The sequence below is a fragment of the Lasioglossum baleicum genome, chromosome 12 (assembly GCF_051020765.1).
Source record: "Lasioglossum baleicum chromosome 12, iyLasBale1, whole genome shotgun sequence".
NCBI lineage: Eukaryota > Metazoa > Arthropoda > Insecta > Hymenoptera > Halictidae > Lasioglossum > Lasioglossum baleicum.
The window spans coordinates 9,475,266-9,493,214 of record NC_134940.1 but is presented as its reverse complement, the minus strand read 5'-3'; the positions used below and the strand labels follow the sequence as shown (position 1 = coordinate 9,493,214).

The following is a 17,949-nucleotide window of genomic DNA, read 5'->3' as shown; positions in this document are numbered from 1 at the left end:
CAACGTACTGGACAACTTAAAATTATGATCCTCGGCAATGGTCTCTCACGAAATGCCGTAAGTTTCTTGCATCAGCCAAGGACTCGGCTCTTTTAATATTGTAAATGTCACAAACAGGTGTGGGACCGGTAGATGACGCAAAATGTCCTCTTGATTACCCTCATTTGCTTTGATTAAAATTTGTGTTTTCTGTGGAAAGCGTGGCAAATAATAAATTATTGTCTTTGCATTTCACGGATAGATCAACATTAATTCACGGAACAAAAGAAACTCGCAATAAGTCTATAGGCAATATTGAATTCGCAATATTTTTTGTATTAAAGTGTGCGTTTCATTTTTTTTTAATTTTTCCTTAATTTCTTAATTATTACTTATCGTAGTCCTCTGACAACTTTATTTAAATAAACCGCCGGAGAAGTATTTTCAGATGCTAATACATAAATTTTAATCATTATGATTATAAATATTTCAAAGCACCTCTTTCTTCGAGATTCCGTAATCCGGAAAATTTCCCTTACTCGTGAATGTTGCTAGACAGGCAGTGATTTCCTCGCTCATAAATAAGCATGCACCTGAAAGTGCAATACCTCTTGGACATTGCATCAAGTACAAGAATTCCACACCTATGTCTTTCATAATTCAACACAGGGAAAAAAATTTAATTAAGCGACAAGCGTATTCGTCTATACATATCAGTCATGATTCAGTACTAACTATTTCCGAACATCTTGATGATGTGTTTCAAACATATATGCTCATACACCTTTTCTGCCGTTATTCTTGCAGAAAAGGAAGCTTACGTCGTTTGCTTACATAAAAGAAAGTAGGACGCCATTTAAAAAAGAAATGCCATTTATTTCATTCAGCAACAATGAAACGTATACATATTTACGTATACATATATCTGTAAAACAACGTACATACATATGTACATAAGTCTTCGTATTACTTTGAAGAAATAGACCCTAATACTATAGCATTGACGACGTAGAAATAGTTGCGATATCTTGCGATATAAATCTTATAAAAATGTTCTAATAAATATAGAGTACATTTGCATTGATAATTGTGAAAGTACAAACCACCGTTTGAACAATCTCGGTATATATATATATATTTATCAAAAAATATAGTAGTTTTAACATTAGGGCAACATTCTTATCTTCATTAGAAACGTATAAAAATTAAAAATCTAGTTATAGTTTTTAACTGATTTCCGACCTTTGGACATTATATTCTATTTCTCATTGTTTATGGAACTTCTTGTTTGAGTCGGACGCCATATCGTACAGAGTCTGGGCTGGTTTGAAAGCATCGCCGTAATGACTCCGGAATTCTTCCATTTTTCTCACTAAATTACCGGCTCCGTAGTAGTCTACCCAGCGGAAAGGTCCACCGGTGAATGGAGGGAAGCCTAATCCAAACACTGCTCCTACATCACCCTCCAACTATAAAAATAATCATTTGAATTTTGATAAAAAGAATATTAAGCAGTATGTGTTAAACGGAATATATTTCGAATTTTACTTACCGGATTGGCCAATATGTTTTCTTCTAAACAAAGTACCGCCTCATTGACAAACCGAGATACCATTCGCATTTGACGATCTTCGTCGGTTGTGCTTCCTTTTGGTTCAAGCTTGTATTTCTTCAATATATCCACCGCTTTTAAGTTAAGAGGTCTGTCCTTAACATTGGCTTCGTACACATATATACCTTTACCAGATTTTCGGCCTAAAAAGTATTCACACAAATGCGATTACACTTACATGCAAAATGAAAATTGTCTGTTGATACTCGTCTAAGTGCGATAATAGAGAAATTAAATAAATACCAAGGAAACCAGCTTTGACCATATCACCAAGTATGTTTTCGTCTCCCCCTTTGAAACGTTCACCTAAAGCCTTTACTAGATACGGACTTATATGAGATCCAACGTCAAGACCAACTTCGTCCGATAATGTCGCTGCCCCGACAGGAAATCCGAATTTCTTAGTCAACCTGTCCAAAGCCATCGGATCCACACCTTCCTATTTTCGAAACACATAACATTCTCGTTATTTTTATAAAGTAATGTAAAATAGTCACTTTCAGTGCTCCGTAAACCTAGTGTTGATAATCACTGCGAATATTACCTGCATTAATCTCATGGATTCGGATAACATGGCTGATAAAATTCTCGTGGTATAAAATCCAGGGCCATCGCCCACAGTAATCACTGTTTTACCCTGTTTCAAACCTACATCGACCGCAGTCTGAATAGTTTCAGTCGACGTTCCCTTGTGCGTTATTATTTCTAACAATTGCATTTTGTCTACCGGAGAGAAGTAGTGCATTCCAATCACCTGTGAAATCGATACCTTGTCAAATCAAGTATTCGCATATAACTAGACTGTGGATTTTATCCATTTATGGAATAATAAGTACTGTGACTTAGAATTGACGAGGTAGATTTTTATTTTGCATAAAGATCCACAGTCTACATAGATCAATCTATACTTGCCTTATCCGGGCGTTTACTTCCAGCTGCAATATCAGTGATATTAATGGCAGATGTATTTGTTGCGATTATGCAGTGCGGCGATGTACACGATTCAATTTCTTTGATGACTTTGTGCTTGATCGCAAGGTCTTCGAATACAGCTTCAATCACAATGTCCGCGTTCTTGAATGAGTTATAGTCTAAAGTGGCATCCAGCTTGGAAAGGTATTTGTCTTTTTGAACACTGAAAATATACCCAATAAATGATTTTGCAATGCAAAATAATTTCAAAATTTCTTAGCCCTTTACACTCGGAGCTATTTTAACTCGAAAATTGAACATTTCTTCCGACCTAGAATATTTTTCCATTATTAAATAATGGTACAGCAATTTTTAGTGGCGTCTCAGAGTCACCACCCGAGTGCTAAGGGTTAATAGTCACACGTATTTGTGACTCACCTAGAGAATCTTTTTCTTTTCACAGCATTATCCAAACCTTTTTGTATTTGGCCAACACCTCTATATAGACCTGCTTCATTCGTGTCTTTCATGACTACATCGAAGCTTTTGTCTATGGTCACTTGGACAATTCCTGCTCCCATTAGACCAGCTCCGACAACTGCAACTTTTCTAAAATTGAATATAAAATTAATTCTTTTGTCATTCAATCACTTTTATCATAGCATGTTATACATCTACTTACTTCACAGCATTCTTCGGCGCGCCAAAACGATTCTTTTTGCATGCATTCTGTCCAAAGAATAAACTTACAAGTCCCCTGGACTGAGGTGTAACTGCTAGCTCACCGAAAGCTTTGGCTTCTGCCTCGTAACCAGCAGCTGATCCCTTATCCAAACCAGTGCGTACTACCTCCAGAATCTTAAGCGGAGCAGGGTACAAGCCACCAGACATTTTCATCACTTGACCTTTTGCTTTATTAAACACTTGGTCTTTAACGAAATTATATGATAAAGCATAATTCATAAGTTTGTGGACCAGAGATTTAGGACTACGATCAATCTTCAATGTTCCATTTGCAATATCTTTCGCAGCTTGGACAGCTGTTTCTTCTAAGTATCTCATAGTGCTGTGAATATTATAAACGTATATTTATTAATTCTATATATTACCCAAGTATCAATATAAAATTAATTGTCGCATCCCTTACTTCTCTTCCGCTGGTGCAATTCCAGGGCCAAGACGATTCACTAACATGTCTACAATTCCAAACTTTTTAGCTTTATCCGCCTTAACATTTTTTCCAGTCAGTGCCATGTCTAATGCATTGGGAAGCGCAGTTAATTTTGGTAATCTTTGTGTACCACCTGCACCAGGTAATAATCCTAACATTACTTCCGGTAAGCCTAAAGTTGTTTTTGGATCGTTCACAGCCAATCGATAATGACAAGCCAGTGCAACCTGCAGCAATTAAATCAGTCTTTAAACAGTTTGTAAGGGGAAAACGTGGGCATCGATACACATTAGGAATTCTTTAATTTATGCACCTCGAGGCCTCCTCCCAAACAGCTTCCCTGAATCGCAGCCACAACTGGTTTTGTACTCTTCTCTATGTTGTTCAAAATTTGTTGACCTTGGGTAGATACTTTATAACCATCGTCCGAAGTCTTAAATCCCTGTATCATAGTAATATCTGCACCAGCAATAAAACAGCCAGGCTTCCCACTTATTAAGACTACAGAATTCACGGAAGAATCTTGTTCCACATTTCTTAATGCTGTTACCATTTCATTCATTACTTCGTCATTCAAGCTATTCACCTATGTACAAGTGAATATATAAGTATATATTAATATAATGAAATTGTTCAAACAATATACATATATAACACCTACCTTGACTCCCGGTGAGTCTAAAGTCACTACGGCTACATTATCTACAACTTTGTATTTTAAATGTTTCATATTTGTTGCACTTGCAAATGTCCTCATTGTTTGACATAATGCTGAAAGAAACATTGATAATATGATATGGAATAATGTAGTATGTGTTCATAATGGATAGTGCTATTCATTTGTAAAAACAACTGTCGAAATAATATGGAATTGTAGACTTTTATAAAAGTTGCGACTATACAGCATACGATGCTCAGTTGATTTATATTTTCATTATTGTTTCATATACAAACTTGCGAGAAATTCGCCCATTCGGTATGTGGGAGCAAGGTTCAAGACACGTACTTAAGTTATTTACATATGTAGATATTGTTATTAGAGTGTAGTTTTCTGATTGTAATTACCTGTTCGTGTGACATAATTTTTATTTATAGCAGATAAACGTGCAACGGCACCTAACAATCTGTATTGCGACATTTTTAATGCATTACCCGTAAACGCCCGACAAGACAATATTAAATCGTACACATGGAATCAGCAGCACACAAACTGGAATTGGAATCACGATCACGGTCGAATACGCATGCGTGGATGAAAACCTAAAGAGACCCAACCAACAGAATTGGCCATACTCCTCAAGGACTTTGACCTCAAATCGATGCAGTTACTGTGTTCGAAAATAATTTTAGTACATATTTCGCACAATCAGTGCCTGATAATAAATGATAGCAGCGTGTGGAAATTTTTTCACATGAAGAAACCTTGAGTCCCCAATACAGAGTAAATAATCAGCCTTAAAAAATAATAAAAATTTAACGAAGCACATGTAAATACATGAATGATAGATTATTGCAATGTGCAAGTGCAGAAGGGACATAAAGATAATCTAGAAATATAGATCCAAACTTGATTGATCTAAAGATCTAAATCAGAGGTCGGCAAGAAGTGCTCAAAGTGCTCATTTCGGCCGATCCTCCACGATCCTCTCCTTCTCTGCCCTTTCCCCTCCTTTTCTTCCCCTCTTTCTCATCTTTATCAACAAACGGTTACACACGGACTCCTAGCTTACCGACGCGTATCTGAGCTTGCGAATATTTACAGGTGTCGCTAATGCTACTAAGTTCTGAATGTTGTCATGAAACATTATTCAAACATGTTGTGCATTTATCTATAAAAAATATTTATCTATGATAGATTATTGTATACATAATCTATGAAACACTATTTAAACATTACGTAAAATGTTGGACGGTAAAATGGTTTCATATAAAAAATTATTCGCCGAAGTTGCAATAGCTCTGTTATGTTTATTTTTTTTCTGTGAATATATACTTTATTACGTCGTACTTATTCAGGTAAGTTATTAATATTATTTGTGTAAACGTCGTAAATGTATAAGCATATGTTATGTGTATTATATGTTCTTGTTATTAGTGTTCGTGGCCTGTTTTGGATCCACACAAGCTTGATGTGACAATACCTAAACCGAGTGCAACAGAACTACCTGTGCATGCAATGTTCATAGCAGACACTCATCTGTTAGGTTCCAAAAAGGGACACTGGTTTGACAAATTAAAAAGGTTCATAGTATACCTCTTTCCAATACTATCTTACAAATTTGTATTAATTCAATTTCTTGTTTAGGGAATGGCAAATGTATAGAGCATTTCAGACTATGGTCGCACTTCATAAACCGGACATAATCTTTGTGCTAGGTAAATGATTACTAGACTACGGATCTTTATACATTTGTAGGAAAATTGAATAGATAAAATTCAAAATTGTTGGAAAATTTTTAAAATTCAAGATGTTATTAAGAAAGAAGTAACATTCGATTTAGTTTCTATTTCTTGCAATCGATGCAGACAATTTTTATTTTATATAGAGACCTGCAGTCTAATGATTACATACCACAGAGAAATACCCAAAAATAATTCATCATACTAATATAGTACATTTGTCAACAGGTGATTTATTCGATGAAGGTCAATGGAGTAGCTCTTCTGAGTTTGAGCAATATATTCAAAGATTTCACTCATTGTTTTCTGTACCTAAAAACACTCATCTTTATGTTGTTGCTGGAAATCATGACATCGGATTTCATTATGGTACTATAAAATATTTTTAATTCTTATTTGGAAATCTGCAATCCACTTGTAACTATTCAGTATTGTTAATACAACAAATTCTTGTTCAGTTATTACGCCGTTCTTAAATCAACGATTCATGAATGGTCTGAAGGCACCAAGCGTGAAGAGAGTTACAATAAGGGGAAATCATTTTATTTTAATCAATAGCATGGCTCTAGAAGGAGATGGTTGCTTTTTATGCCGACCAACAGAGATAGCATTAAATAAAATTGCAAGTATGTCCATTTCTTTACTTCATTTTAATTCGATAATTTATTTTTTTTTTTTATTGGCAAAATCTTCAAAGCATGATGGATCTTCCCTGTAATCCAAAAGATAACTGTCTATCAAGAATAAAATTTGCAATCAGAGGGATTTTATTACAGCACATTTAAATTGTGCAAAAGGTACAGGAAATCACTGTGACAAAACTAATGCTATTTCAAAATACAGCAGACCGATCATTTTACAGGTCAGTAAATGATTTCATTCGAAAAACTAAGAATTCTTATGTAATCTTTCAATTTTTATCATAGCATTTTCCACTGTATCGCGAATCCGATGAAATTTGCAATGAACTTGATCAAGCACCAGATGATATAAAAGATATAAAGTTTAGAGAAAGATGGGAATGTTTATCGAAGGAAGCATCCGAACAGGTGTACAGAATAATTCATATCAATTGTTATAATCGATAGTATAAACATTTATAAAAATTATTTATTTACAGCTTTTAGATATCTTGAAACCAAGATTGATCGTTAACGGCCATACTCATCACGGTTGTAGAAGAATACACAGAAAAGATATATGGGAATTTACAATACCATCATTCAGTTGGCGCAACAAAGATAATCCTTCACTCTTACTGGTAAATTGAAAACGTGAAAACACTATCGATTTCGAAAATTTCATTGTATATTACTTTCTTAAAATAACACTTGTATTTCAGGGGGTATTTACTTCAAATAATTATTCTGTATCAAAATGTTACATGCCTGTGGAGTCTACAGAGATCAAAATTTATGTTATTAGTATAATTGTCATTTTTATATACTTCATCGTAAAGTGCAGACTAAAACAACATCGCTACTATCTCTTGAAGTTTCATTGAAATTTATTTCTACAACAGCTCTCTATGTTGAAAAAAATTGAATCTTATAAGAATCTTTAAATGTAAATTAACATATGATCTGTATATATTTACAGTATTCAGGGTACAAAATATTTATATACCCATTATGTATTACGATCAGATCTATTTTCCACTTTTCTCAAATTTTGAAAATGTGAAAAATCTTTTTTTTTTTTTGTAAGACATGTACATATATTCGAAATTATGAAAATATAGAAATATCGCAAATTTAATGACATACATTTCCGTGGTAACATGTATAAAAGTTGCTTATTTATTGTACATTTTATTTAATGCTGACGGATCAATAAGCCATACATATGCCAAAATATAATTTATGCATAACGAATAAGTTGTATGACCCAAGTATTGAGGAATTAAGTTCACACACAACACGTACAAAGTAAATACATAAATTTTATATTATTAATCTTACAATGTAATGCATTTAATGCATGTATGTGTATTAACAACTTTTTGCACATACGTCTTGTAAAATCTTGTCATTTTATTGTAATAAAACAAGAACTAATAATAACTAATATTGTAAGCTATAATACTGACATTGACTATAATTAATATTACATTTATTAATATCTTTACATATTTCTTTATACTGTCTGAAACGGTAATATTAATATAGTCGATGCAGCTCATATCTTTTTATATGTGTGTATATGGATTCGCATGTGTGTGTGTGTGTATATATACATTCTTAATACATAGGCTTTTACTGAATTGTGTGAGTAGTAGAACTCCATTCCATGAATTTATGAATTATAAGTACTTTTTATAACAGCGAAATATTTTTTAAAAATCTAGTATTCAATCGGAAATAGAAACAGTATTTGAATAAGACATTATTGTACATTTTTTATTTAAAATTATAATTTACCCCTACTCATTCCTTAATACAGGATTTTTTAATATACGAGATTTGTACAGCCGAAAATAACTTTACAATATTCGAGAATTACTGTTTGGTAGATGTACTACTCGTAAGTAAACAAAAAAAAAATAGATCGGCTAATAGAAACTGAAGAAAATTATTTTACAGGTTTGGTATTATATATTTAATTGAAAAATAATTAAATATTCTTTGTAAATTGAAAATATTATACTCCTCTTATATCATTGACATTATCAACGATATTTTTTGACTAGTCTATTTTTACAGCGGCATATATTTTACGAATGAACGCGTAAGCCGCGAAGAAACCTATTGTACCTGTTAATAACCAGAATGTTAGCACCATTAATGTTGTGTAGCCAAAATATAAAAGTATTGGAACCAATTCTGTTATTTCTAATTTTGTCATAAAATAGAAGACTGAATAAGCTAACACATATACAGCTGATCCTCCACTAACAATGAAGCTCCTCCACCACCATCTATAATCCTGATAACGGAAAAATAACAATGTATACACATATTGGAAAAATACTTTCAAATGCAGCTACTTCAATTGATTTCTTACCTCTCCGCATAACTGGAAATACACCATAACTATAGATATCTGGGAGCACGAAATGACAAGAATGCAGAACACAAGGAACAGAAATCCAAAAAGATAGTAGAACTGATTCTCCCATAGCGCAGTCAGAATGAAAAATAATTCTATAAAAACTGCTCCAAATGGAAGAATTCCTGCCATCAATGTACTGTAAAATTGTTAATGTATTTTTATTCCAATCCAGAGTTGGGACTTTAGGTCTATGAACTTTATAAACTTACCATAATACTGGATTCATGTACCACAATTGATCGGGAACTTGTCTAGCAATTTGATTTGTTCTAACGGGATGTGTGAAGGGCTGTTTACGGTATCCGAAATAGTATCCAAGATATACCAGAGGAAGTGATATGCCAAACCACAGACACAACAATGCTAACATTGTTGTGAATGGTACCGCGCCGGAACTGTGTTTTCCCCATATGAAGAAATTCAAAAAGAAACATGTGGTGAATACAATTCCGGGGTACAGAGTTGCTGTCTGTAAAAGTAAAATCATGATTTAATAGTGTTCCATTTCAATAGTAGTTAACCATGTTTTATTCTCACCAATAATGCTGTCCTCCTCCATTTCCTCCCACGCATCGTTTTATAAAGTCGCGCAGAGAAATATCCAGCAATTAAACCGGAACATACATATAAAAATATCGCGTTAGTTCCAAGTGCGCCCCTACTAGCCGGCGATAGCATACCCAACATAGCAAAGACTAAAAATCACGCATAAATAAAATATAAAATATCGAAAATGTGAGCTACATCTCATGTAGAAATATAAATCTTACATATTGTTATCAAAGCCATAAAAAATATTTGAATTCCACTGCCTATCACAGCAGCAAATAATCGAGGATACGGTGGAGGTCGAAATACATCTCCGTGGACTAGTTTCCAGCCAGTTTCTTCGATTGTCTCATCCAAACCTGCCAAGCTATCGCTTTCACCGGCATTATAACGCGCAATATCCCTTCTCAGAGTTCGAACTATGATCATTGTTAAAATTCCTGCAGAATTTTATCAAAAAATGTTTGTATGAATTCATAAAAAGAATAGGAATTAAATATGAACAATTTAATATATTTACCAGAAAGGAAAAGTACTACAATAAGAGAATTGATGATCGAAAACCAATGAATCTCAACGTCACTCATTCCTAGGTATACATCCCACCTACTAGCCCAACTTACAGCAGATTGCTTCCACTTAACAGAATATAAGAACCACAGTTTGGTTCCTTTAGGATTCACAAATTGATGACTGTCACCCGGAGGCAATATACAAGTATTTCCATTGAACGTCAATTGACTCGCATCAATACTCTGAGCTTTCACATCAAACCCGACTACCCTATACGCATTTCTACAACACAAAAATAAATTTGAATAATCCAATACATTCTCCGCTTCCGCAATAACGTGATCAATACTAACTTTCCATATTCGTGATAGCTTAATTCTAGCTTTAGATAATTGTTGATATAGATCTGATTGTTCACTACACCACCCAAACGGTACCCTTGATATACGATCACATTGTTTGTGTTTTTATCAGTCATTTTCGTAGCTGCTGGTAAATTATCTATTAATCTGATAAAAGTAATGAAATTAGTTTTTTAGCAATTCGTTTTTGAAGGAGAATGTAGCTTCATGTTTTCTTACAAATGCACTGTGTAGTCGTGTTGAATACGCTCTATTACTTGCTGCGATTCCTCCTCAGTCCATGTCATACTGCTGTTTGGTTCATGACATAACAATTTGCAGTTTACGTCTTCCGCCATGGTAACCTCGTACGGAGTATTTACAATTCTGTGTATATATAAAACAACTTAGATTCTATAAAAAGGGATAATCTGTGCATCTTACCTATCACCACGTAATACTTCTCCTAAATTCTCCGATTTATAAACAAAAACACTTTTTGGTCTGCATAATGGAATAGAATAATATTCGTATGGCAACTGTGTATGGGTGCTAGTCATTTTAACCGCTTTGACATCAATCTTTTGCCCCTTTGTAAACTCCACGGGTGCAACACCAGGCACATAGAAGCCATTTGTTTCGATTAACAAGGATATTATTACAAATATAGCGCTACACCTTAACCTTCCCTGTTAACAGAAAGAAAACGGTTCTCGTAATCAAATTAAATAACACTTTCCGTCACGTCAACCGGTATACATTAAAAAATTATTCATAAACACGTAAAAGTACACACACAACAATGCGATACAGACACGGAAGCTGTACGATTATATAAAATATAAGGATATTTCATAAGTTTCGATCAGTTAAAGAGCGTAACGTTGCCCATATTCAGAGAAATTTCACGGTTACCGCGATAAACAATGTTATTACATTCTGTCAAGAGCTAATGAAGTTGTACTTTACGAAAACTGCCGATGTGGACTTAGAAAATATGAAACGCCACGTCGATTCATTGATAGTTTTAATAATATGTTACTCTATTTTCAATAGTTTTTTGAAACGTACGACTTACAATAATACGTACCATTCTATAATATTATTTTCGTCAAAGGCGCGCCACGCCGTGCTGAAATCTTTCAGATTACAATTCACAGAGTTCCCACTCTGTTCACGTCAAAAATGAAATTTACTTCAACACGAAGTTCGCTTAGAAACATTTGCCAGTCAGGAAACATTTTCTCATGAAATTCCCTAGAATGTTTATTCATTCTCGGAACGTTATGCCGGGTTCATACTGGCTAAAGTTATTCGCATTCGCATTCGCTGTCGCCAACGTCGCCAACTGTTCAAAGTGTTGGATACTCACATTTCGCAAACAGTTACAGAATAAAACATTTCATTAAATCGGGATATCGAATCTTCATTAAACAATTTTACATTAAAGAGCTCGCGAAAGTGTCCACATTGCTAGCGAATGTGATTCGCGAACTGTTTGCAAACGGCAATGTGAATCCAGCATAACTTCGCGATGTTTGCGGAACTCTAATTTATAAATAATTTAATATTTGCAGGATACGTATAATCAGATAATACAATATTAGAATACTACACGCAAATTAAGTTTATGTTTATACGTTTAAGCTTTGTTCGAATAGTAATGTAGGAGTACATAACTTGATCTGTTCAATCATCTAATTCAAAATTGAATGCATTTGCTAAATGTATTAGAATAATCTTAAAACATATTTGAAATGAAGTCCTTTAAATTTACCCTTTCATCGAAGGTTTTATCGTTAGCTAAAACTTTATATAACTGTCCAGAAATTGCATAAGGTAGATTAAGACAATTTTAAGTTTATATAAACTGAATCATGCGCTGCATACAATGTTATGTATTATTATGTTGAGAACAAGTGCAAAGACAAATATATAATATGAAACACATTTTTAAATGTGAATTATTATATTCATTTAGGTTTTATTAGATAGTTACTACATTTCTATCACTTTTGAACTATTATTTATGCGCCGACTGTAAACTATAATTGTTTGAATTATAATGGAATGAAATACTAATTAATTAATATCTTGTTCGAGACATTAATCAACAAATAAAAAATACTCGCCATTACTTTTATTCTTAAAATTCCCGCAATTTTTTATTCCGTAAATGAAAAGGAAGTGGGACTTTTATAATAGCGGATTGTTATTAAATTGTCAGTTTATCCGCTTGAAAAGTGCTTTAGAAATTCGTAATGTATTAAAACGTTTGTTATTAACGATTCGCGAACGTTTTCGTTATAGAAAATAGTAACATTTTTGCCGCATAATAGTCGGTGTTTTGATCAGGCTTTTCCGAGCGAAAAAATATACCCCCGAAAAGGAAAATATCGTCCCACGTGGGGACTCGTTTAATTACAAGTTACGTTATTTAGATATGCATCTGTTCCGTTAATTTTTATTTCAGAACAATGGTGCAGGTGAGTAGAAACTTTTGAGCATATTATATATACGGATTTCCGTGGGAATCAGCGAAATCAGTGCATTTTTCTATCGGGTCTATTGGGAATTTTTGATTGTTTTTTTTCCGCTGTCATCCATTAGTAAATAGGAAAGATGGCAGCAGATTATTGCGCTTTTTTCCAGTGCATTCGCGGATCCGACATTTTTCTTAAAATTAAGCCTTTCCGTGAATTTTCATACGAAACTAGTACGAAAACATTGGTTACGATCCAGTTTTACGAACGGAATTCAACGCGTGCTTCATTTTTCTCAATGAAACGCAGTTAAGGCCGACATAAATAAAATATCAAAGAATTTTTATGTGCCGGACTTGTGTCAAATACGGTGTACGAGTGCACGGAAATATCGAGTGACTTTTGTTAAACGTTACTCCCGGTCCCACGCGATGCGAAAGTTTTTAATGTTTTGTGAATAAAGAGTCGACCGCGAACACATTATTTTTAAATGTTTCATTGTGTTTAATTGAAGTATGACAAAAGATGAGGGTATAAAATATTTTTTCATTATTATAAATATACATTGTTGCGAACGTTGTAGAATGACGTTAAATATATTTTCATACGAAAATAACGAATGTTTACAGGCAATTGATGAGATGGAACAAAGGGATCTCCCACAGGCATTCCGCCTACTCGGAGAAATGAATGCCAATGTACTACAAGTGAACCAACTTGTAGATAATATGCTGGTTCGTGTGAAAAACGGAGAGATTTCCACAGACAAGGGTCTTAGTTTCTTAGAAATGAAATATCACATGTTACTTTCCTATTTGATTAATTTGACTTACATAGTTTTAAGAAAATGTTCAGGGGAACGTATAGAAGGAGATCCATCGATCGATCGTTTAATTGAAATCAGAACTGTCCTAGAGAAAATCCGACCAATAGATCACAAACTTAAATATCAAATAGATAAGCTTGTTAAGACTGCTGTAACCGGTACTACTAACAGTGATGACCCAAGTAATTTTAAAGCAAATCCTGATGCACTTATCGGCACGATTGAGAGCAACGATGAAGAATCTGATAGCGATCAGGATGGAGAAATGGATGGTTTTAAATCAACACAGTCAAGGAAGTCTAATATTTATGTACCGCCGAAACTTGCTGCAGTACACTATGGTTAGTATCTGTGTTTCTTATTCAATGTACTCTGACAAGCTAAAGAAAAATATTATTGTAGATGGAGATGAGACAGTTGCAGAGAAAATGCGTAAAGCAGGTGAAAGAGCTCGCAGACGTGCAGTCTCAGGTGCTGTTTTGAGAGAATTGAAAGAGGAATATTTAGATGCACCTATCGAAGATTCTCATGGTCTGAGCGAGAAACAAATCAGTTTGGGTCGTGAGAATAAGCGGAAGGTAGAATACGAAGAAACATACATGACACGTTTGCCAGTTACTAAACAAGAAAAACACAGGCGTCGCATGATGACTACAGTTGGAACACTTGGAGAAGAAATTACATCTTTCGGAGAGCCATCTGCTGTGTCTGCTAAGAAGAGGAAAACTCAGAAAAAGGGTAAAGCTAAAAGAAGTAAGTTTTATTCTATTGAAAAATTCAATCGATTATATAAGTTTTCAAAATATAGTATATTTATATAACATAATCAAAACTACTGTTTAGGTTTCAAGAAAAAACGGCATCACTAAATATCAGCTTTATAACAGTTCGAAAAGCTGAATTTCGTACAGCATTAATAATTAAGGTAAAATGCAAAAAAAAATTTACTTCGATTCTTCTTGACAAAAGCAGATGCCATTAATACTCGTTAATAAGTTAAGCTAAATAACTCATAACATCTAGTAACTAAAAATAAAAAGCAACCGTCGACGGTGAAGTAAAATAGCACGATGGTAATTTATTACTGCATAAGACATACTAATGGTCGTGTAATTGATAATTATAGTTAATAATGATTTTAACCTTTAATTGTTGTCTGAAAATCAATTTTTATCTATGGAGTTGAAATATTCCATGAATCGCAAGAAAAAATATTCCAATATATGAGAAAATAATGTCAAGGTACATACGAGCTTAACTTATAAAAAAAAAAAGAAAATTACGTGTAACCGTGACACAATTAATCAAATAATGGATTTCGGCTCCAAGATTTAAAATTGTAAGTTAAACGTAAAAGTTGAAGGCAGAAGATTTTTCTGCTTTATTTTGAGATATTCTCCAGCTATAGAAGAGAGAAAAAAAAGAACCGGTAACATAGCAGGAGGGATGATATTGAATTAATTGTTACAGAAGCGTAAAAATCACAAGACATTCAGTGCAAGCATTAGAAAAATTCAAACTTTAATAAGGGACAAGTGGCTCTAGAAATTGCAAAGCGTTCTGCAACTTCTAAGAATAATGTTCATCGTGCGATATCGCATGTCTTAGGATTTTCTCGCTATTTTAGAGTAGTGAAGTAGTTAATAGTTTTACTATTATATGTATATTTCGTTTGTGTTTTCCCCTGGTGAACTGTTGAGGCTATTATATCTCGATGTGAGTCATATTTTATGTTAAGTTTCACTTTTTTTTACGAGGAGAAGGAACAATGTGTTCGTGCATTGCATTTGTTGTTTTCACTTTGAGAATTAATTTCACCTAAGTCGTTAACTTATATTAAAGGTAATATAAGGATAACACGAATGTGTCAAAATTCAAAATTGATGTCGTCAATTTCTCGAATACTATTTTTATGTTTACTGCGTTTAGTTTCTTAGGGAGGGGGTATGTGTGATATTGTAAGAAAAACTAATATACGAAGACTAGAGCGATCATCACTTCTGCAATAGCATTAAAGGTGTTTGTACAATCAAATTGCAGGAAGGTATCCGTCTCTTGCGCTTAAATAGGTTCCATTTTTTAAATGTTAGATATAAAGATTGGGTACCCGTTTACTTGGATACCCAAAGAAGCAATGTTTCCTTTTAAAGTGAAGGGAAGGGTAATGTTAAATGCACTTTAAACACAGATCGTATATGGATATTTATATCCGTTGCTGGTTCCTGCAGAAGTGATCCGCATTACCTTTAAAAAAAAGTACTAATTCGCTATATGCTAACCAAGGGCTCAACCATCCATAGATGTTATATTTTTTACAAAAGTGTTCATAGATTGAGCCAACTTGGTAATGCATGATGTTACATGTGCCCTCTCTTTTTCAATCTGTGAAGATGATTAAAATGTGATAAATTATTCATGAAATAATAGTTAATGAAACTAACAAAATAGCACAATTGCTGGGCATTATTTACAAGTGCTAGCAAGCCTAATGTCAGCAGCCTTGTCGTATTTGGTAAATGAAGTTGGAATACTGAATAGCGGGAAGATTTTGACACGATTAATGTCAAGGTAACTCTTTTTTAAATGGATGCTTCATGCACGTTTAACATATACGGCATGCTCCGAGAAAGAAAAGTAATAATTACAGAGGTATCAGAAAACAAAGCAGGTTTCAAAATTTGCCCGACATTTGGTTTTCTCATACTTTATAAATAGATGATAATTTTTGAAAACACACTTACAACTGGTGTAACTGTAAGTCCAAAATACTGATCTACGTGTGTGTATATTTATATATATATACATATATACATAGACACGTATTTCTTCGTTTGTATACATTACGAACTGTTTATAAATAGCGATGAGACGAGGATATCATGTTGTTTGCAACAAAATAGAATTATTACAAAGACTAACGAACAGGAAGAATTATGGTTGTATATGTTTATTGAGTACAAAGTTTCCTAACACACACATGTATATATACATGTATATAACGTGTATACATGTATATATATGCTTTACATATTTTGGACTTGTAGTGAAAGTGTATGGGTGTGATAATATTCATACGAGACACATATCCGCACACAACATATAGCAGCAAAGTAATAGGATTACATTGAAAACACTACCTCAAATCAATAGAAATATGGATTTACAATAATAGAACTGCATCAGTTACGTTTACAATGTTGGTGTTGACGTTTATTTATACATTTCACTGAACAACAGCCTTTCTGTTGCGAGATATAATATCGGACATATATATTATGCCTTATGGAGAGACGCGTCTAGGATTTGTTATCTCTGAACCTGCTTAGCAGGAGTGAATCTTTTAATAATGTACAAAGAAAAGCACAAAGCATGTAAACGTCACTGTGGGCAGTGAAGTTTTAAAGTAGTCCTTCAAATCCAACAACGCTGCCGAATACAAAAAAAAACTAAAAAGAAGTAACAAGATATCTTTGCAGCAAGAATAAATAAAAAGAACGAGATAAGGATGGTTTATTGACTACATTCATAGTCTGAAGAATGTAATATTTCATTTATATCGGTAAATTTTCTATAATTTGTGTACTATGACAATTCAATGTGTGTGAACGAGCGAGAGAGACAGAGCGAAAATGAGAAAAAAAGAGAGAATTTACCTGTATATTACAAATGGTTATTATAAACGAATTATTATTATTATTATTATTATTAATTATTATTATGATTATTATTACATTATCATTATGATCATCATCATCATCATCATCATCATGTAGAATGCTTCTTACTGACTGAATAAAATGTTTTCAATGTCGATTATTGATTTACTCTTGGGGTTCTTCTGGTGCGAACTTAAAAAAACAATAAAACCTTTAAAATACCAATACATATCTGAAAATACGAGTCTTAATAAATTCTAAAATTGAGAAGTTTTAAATTTCTCATAATCATCAAGTAACAATTTATTAAAATATAATAAAAATAATTTTTCTGATTTCCCATAAAACTCCTACCCTCCATTTTAATAAGGGTGGACCCGGTCGGTGTACCATTGCTTTGAGACAGTGCAGCATTTTTGTGCCAAAGAAGTGAAACGCTTTTTAATGAGTCTTCTC

The 17,949-nt window shown here is 33.5% G+C and overlaps 4 protein-coding genes across 5 annotated transcripts; 2 read left to right on the top strand and 2 right to left on the bottom strand.

Annotated features, from left to right (window-relative positions):
* Positions 1-834: 834 nt before the first annotated feature.
* On the bottom strand, positions 835-4,937 carry Mtpalpha (monolysocardiolipin acyltransferase Mtpalpha). The gene is made up of 11 exons (XM_076434178.1): positions 4,740-4,937; positions 4,336-4,445; positions 3,988-4,260; positions 3,651-3,901; positions 3,186-3,569; positions 2,942-3,112; positions 2,504-2,726; positions 2,136-2,345; positions 1,835-2,030; positions 1,532-1,734; positions 835-1,448 (listed from the first exon to the last, which is right to left on the bottom strand). The coding sequence occupies exons 1-11, from the start codon at positions 4,810-4,812 to the stop codon at positions 1,245-1,247; spliced, it is 2,298 nt and encodes a 765-aa protein (XP_076290293.1). The 5' UTR covers positions 4,813-4,937; the 3' UTR covers positions 835-1,244.
* Positions 4,938-5,421: 484 nt separating this feature from the next.
* On the top strand, positions 5,422-8,143 carry Pgap5 (Per1-like protein PGAP5). The gene is made up of 9 exons (XM_076434180.1): positions 5,422-5,690; positions 5,770-5,915; positions 5,980-6,050; positions 6,303-6,443; positions 6,533-6,700; positions 6,851-6,936; positions 7,001-7,123; positions 7,195-7,335; positions 7,417-8,143. The coding sequence occupies exons 1-9, from the start codon at positions 5,577-5,579 to the stop codon at positions 7,576-7,578; spliced, it is 1,152 nt and encodes a 383-aa protein (XP_076290295.1). The 5' UTR covers positions 5,422-5,576; the 3' UTR covers positions 7,579-8,143.
* Tm9sf4 (transmembrane 9 superfamily protein member 4) lies at positions 7,167-11,769 on the bottom strand. The gene is made up of 10 exons (XM_076434179.1): positions 11,619-11,769; positions 10,973-11,217; positions 10,769-10,915; positions 10,541-10,696; positions 10,195-10,469; positions 9,896-10,114; positions 9,663-9,820; positions 9,335-9,594; positions 9,078-9,261; positions 7,167-8,999 (listed from the first exon to the last, which is right to left on the bottom strand). Exons 1-10 carry the CDS (start codon positions 11,619-11,621, stop codon positions 8,760-8,762), a joined length of 1,887 nt encoding a protein of 628 aa, XP_076290294.1. The 5' UTR covers positions 11,622-11,769; the 3' UTR covers positions 7,167-8,759.
* Positions 11,770-12,873: 1,104 nt separating this feature from the next.
* Positions 12,874-17,647, top strand: LOC143214545 (neuroguidin). 2 transcript variants are annotated; one of them, XM_076435749.1, is made up of 4 exons: positions 12,874-13,014; positions 13,641-14,178; positions 14,240-14,590; positions 14,681-17,647. In XM_076435749.1, exons 1-4 carry the CDS (start codon positions 13,006-13,008, stop codon positions 14,704-14,706), a joined length of 924 nt encoding a protein of 307 aa, XP_076291864.1. In that variant the 5' UTR covers positions 12,874-13,005; the 3' UTR covers positions 14,707-17,647. The 2 variants fall into 2 exon arrangements, with proteins under 2 accessions (XP_076291864.1, XP_076291865.1); XM_076435750.1 differs by lacking the exon at positions 12,874-13,014 and adding an exon at positions 13,054-13,542.
* The last annotated feature ends 302 nt before the right edge of the window (positions 17,648-17,949 follow it).

Bases quoted from the DNA above. Each gene is read 5' to 3' on its own strand.
- Mtpalpha (XM_076434178.1), bottom strand. From the start codon at position 4,812: ATGTCGCAATACAGATTGTTAGGTGCCGTTGCACGTTTATCTGCTATA. The intron at 3,902-3,987 runs GTGCATAAATTA...TAATTGCTGCAG, and splicing joins GTTTGGGAGGAGGCCTCGAG to GTTGCACTGGCTTGTCATTA. The intron at 1,449-1,531 runs GTAAGTAAAATT...TTATTTTTATAG, and splicing joins AAAACATATTGGCCAATCCG to TTGGAGGGTGATGTAGGAGC.
- Pgap5 (XM_076434180.1), top strand. From the start codon at position 5,577: ATGTTGGACGGTAAAATGGTTTCATATAAAAAATTATTCGCCGAAGTT. The intron at 5,916-5,979 runs GTTCATAGTATA...TTTCTTGTTTAG, and splicing joins TGGTTTGACAAATTAAAAAG to GGAATGGCAAATGTATAGAG. The intron at 6,937-7,000 runs GTCAGTAAATGA...TTTTTATCATAG, and splicing joins GCAGACCGATCATTTTACAG to CATTTTCCACTGTATCGCGA.
- Tm9sf4 (XM_076434179.1), bottom strand. The intron at 10,697-10,768 runs GTAAGAAAACAT...TACTTTTATCAG, and splicing joins CACGACTACACAGTGCATTT to ATTAATAGATAATTTACCAG. The intron at 9,821-9,895 runs GTAAGATTTATA...CGTGATTTTTAG, and splicing joins TATGGCTTTGATAACAATAT to TCTTTGCTATGTTGGGTATG.
- LOC143214545 (XM_076435749.1), top strand. The intron at 14,179-14,239 runs GTTAGTATCTGT...ATATTATTGTAG, and splicing joins ACTTGCTGCAGTACACTATG to ATGGAGATGAGACAGTTGCA. The intron at 14,591-14,680 runs GTAAGTTTTATT...ACTACTGTTTAG, and splicing joins AAAGGGTAAAGCTAAAAGAA to GTTTCAAGAAAAAACGGCAT.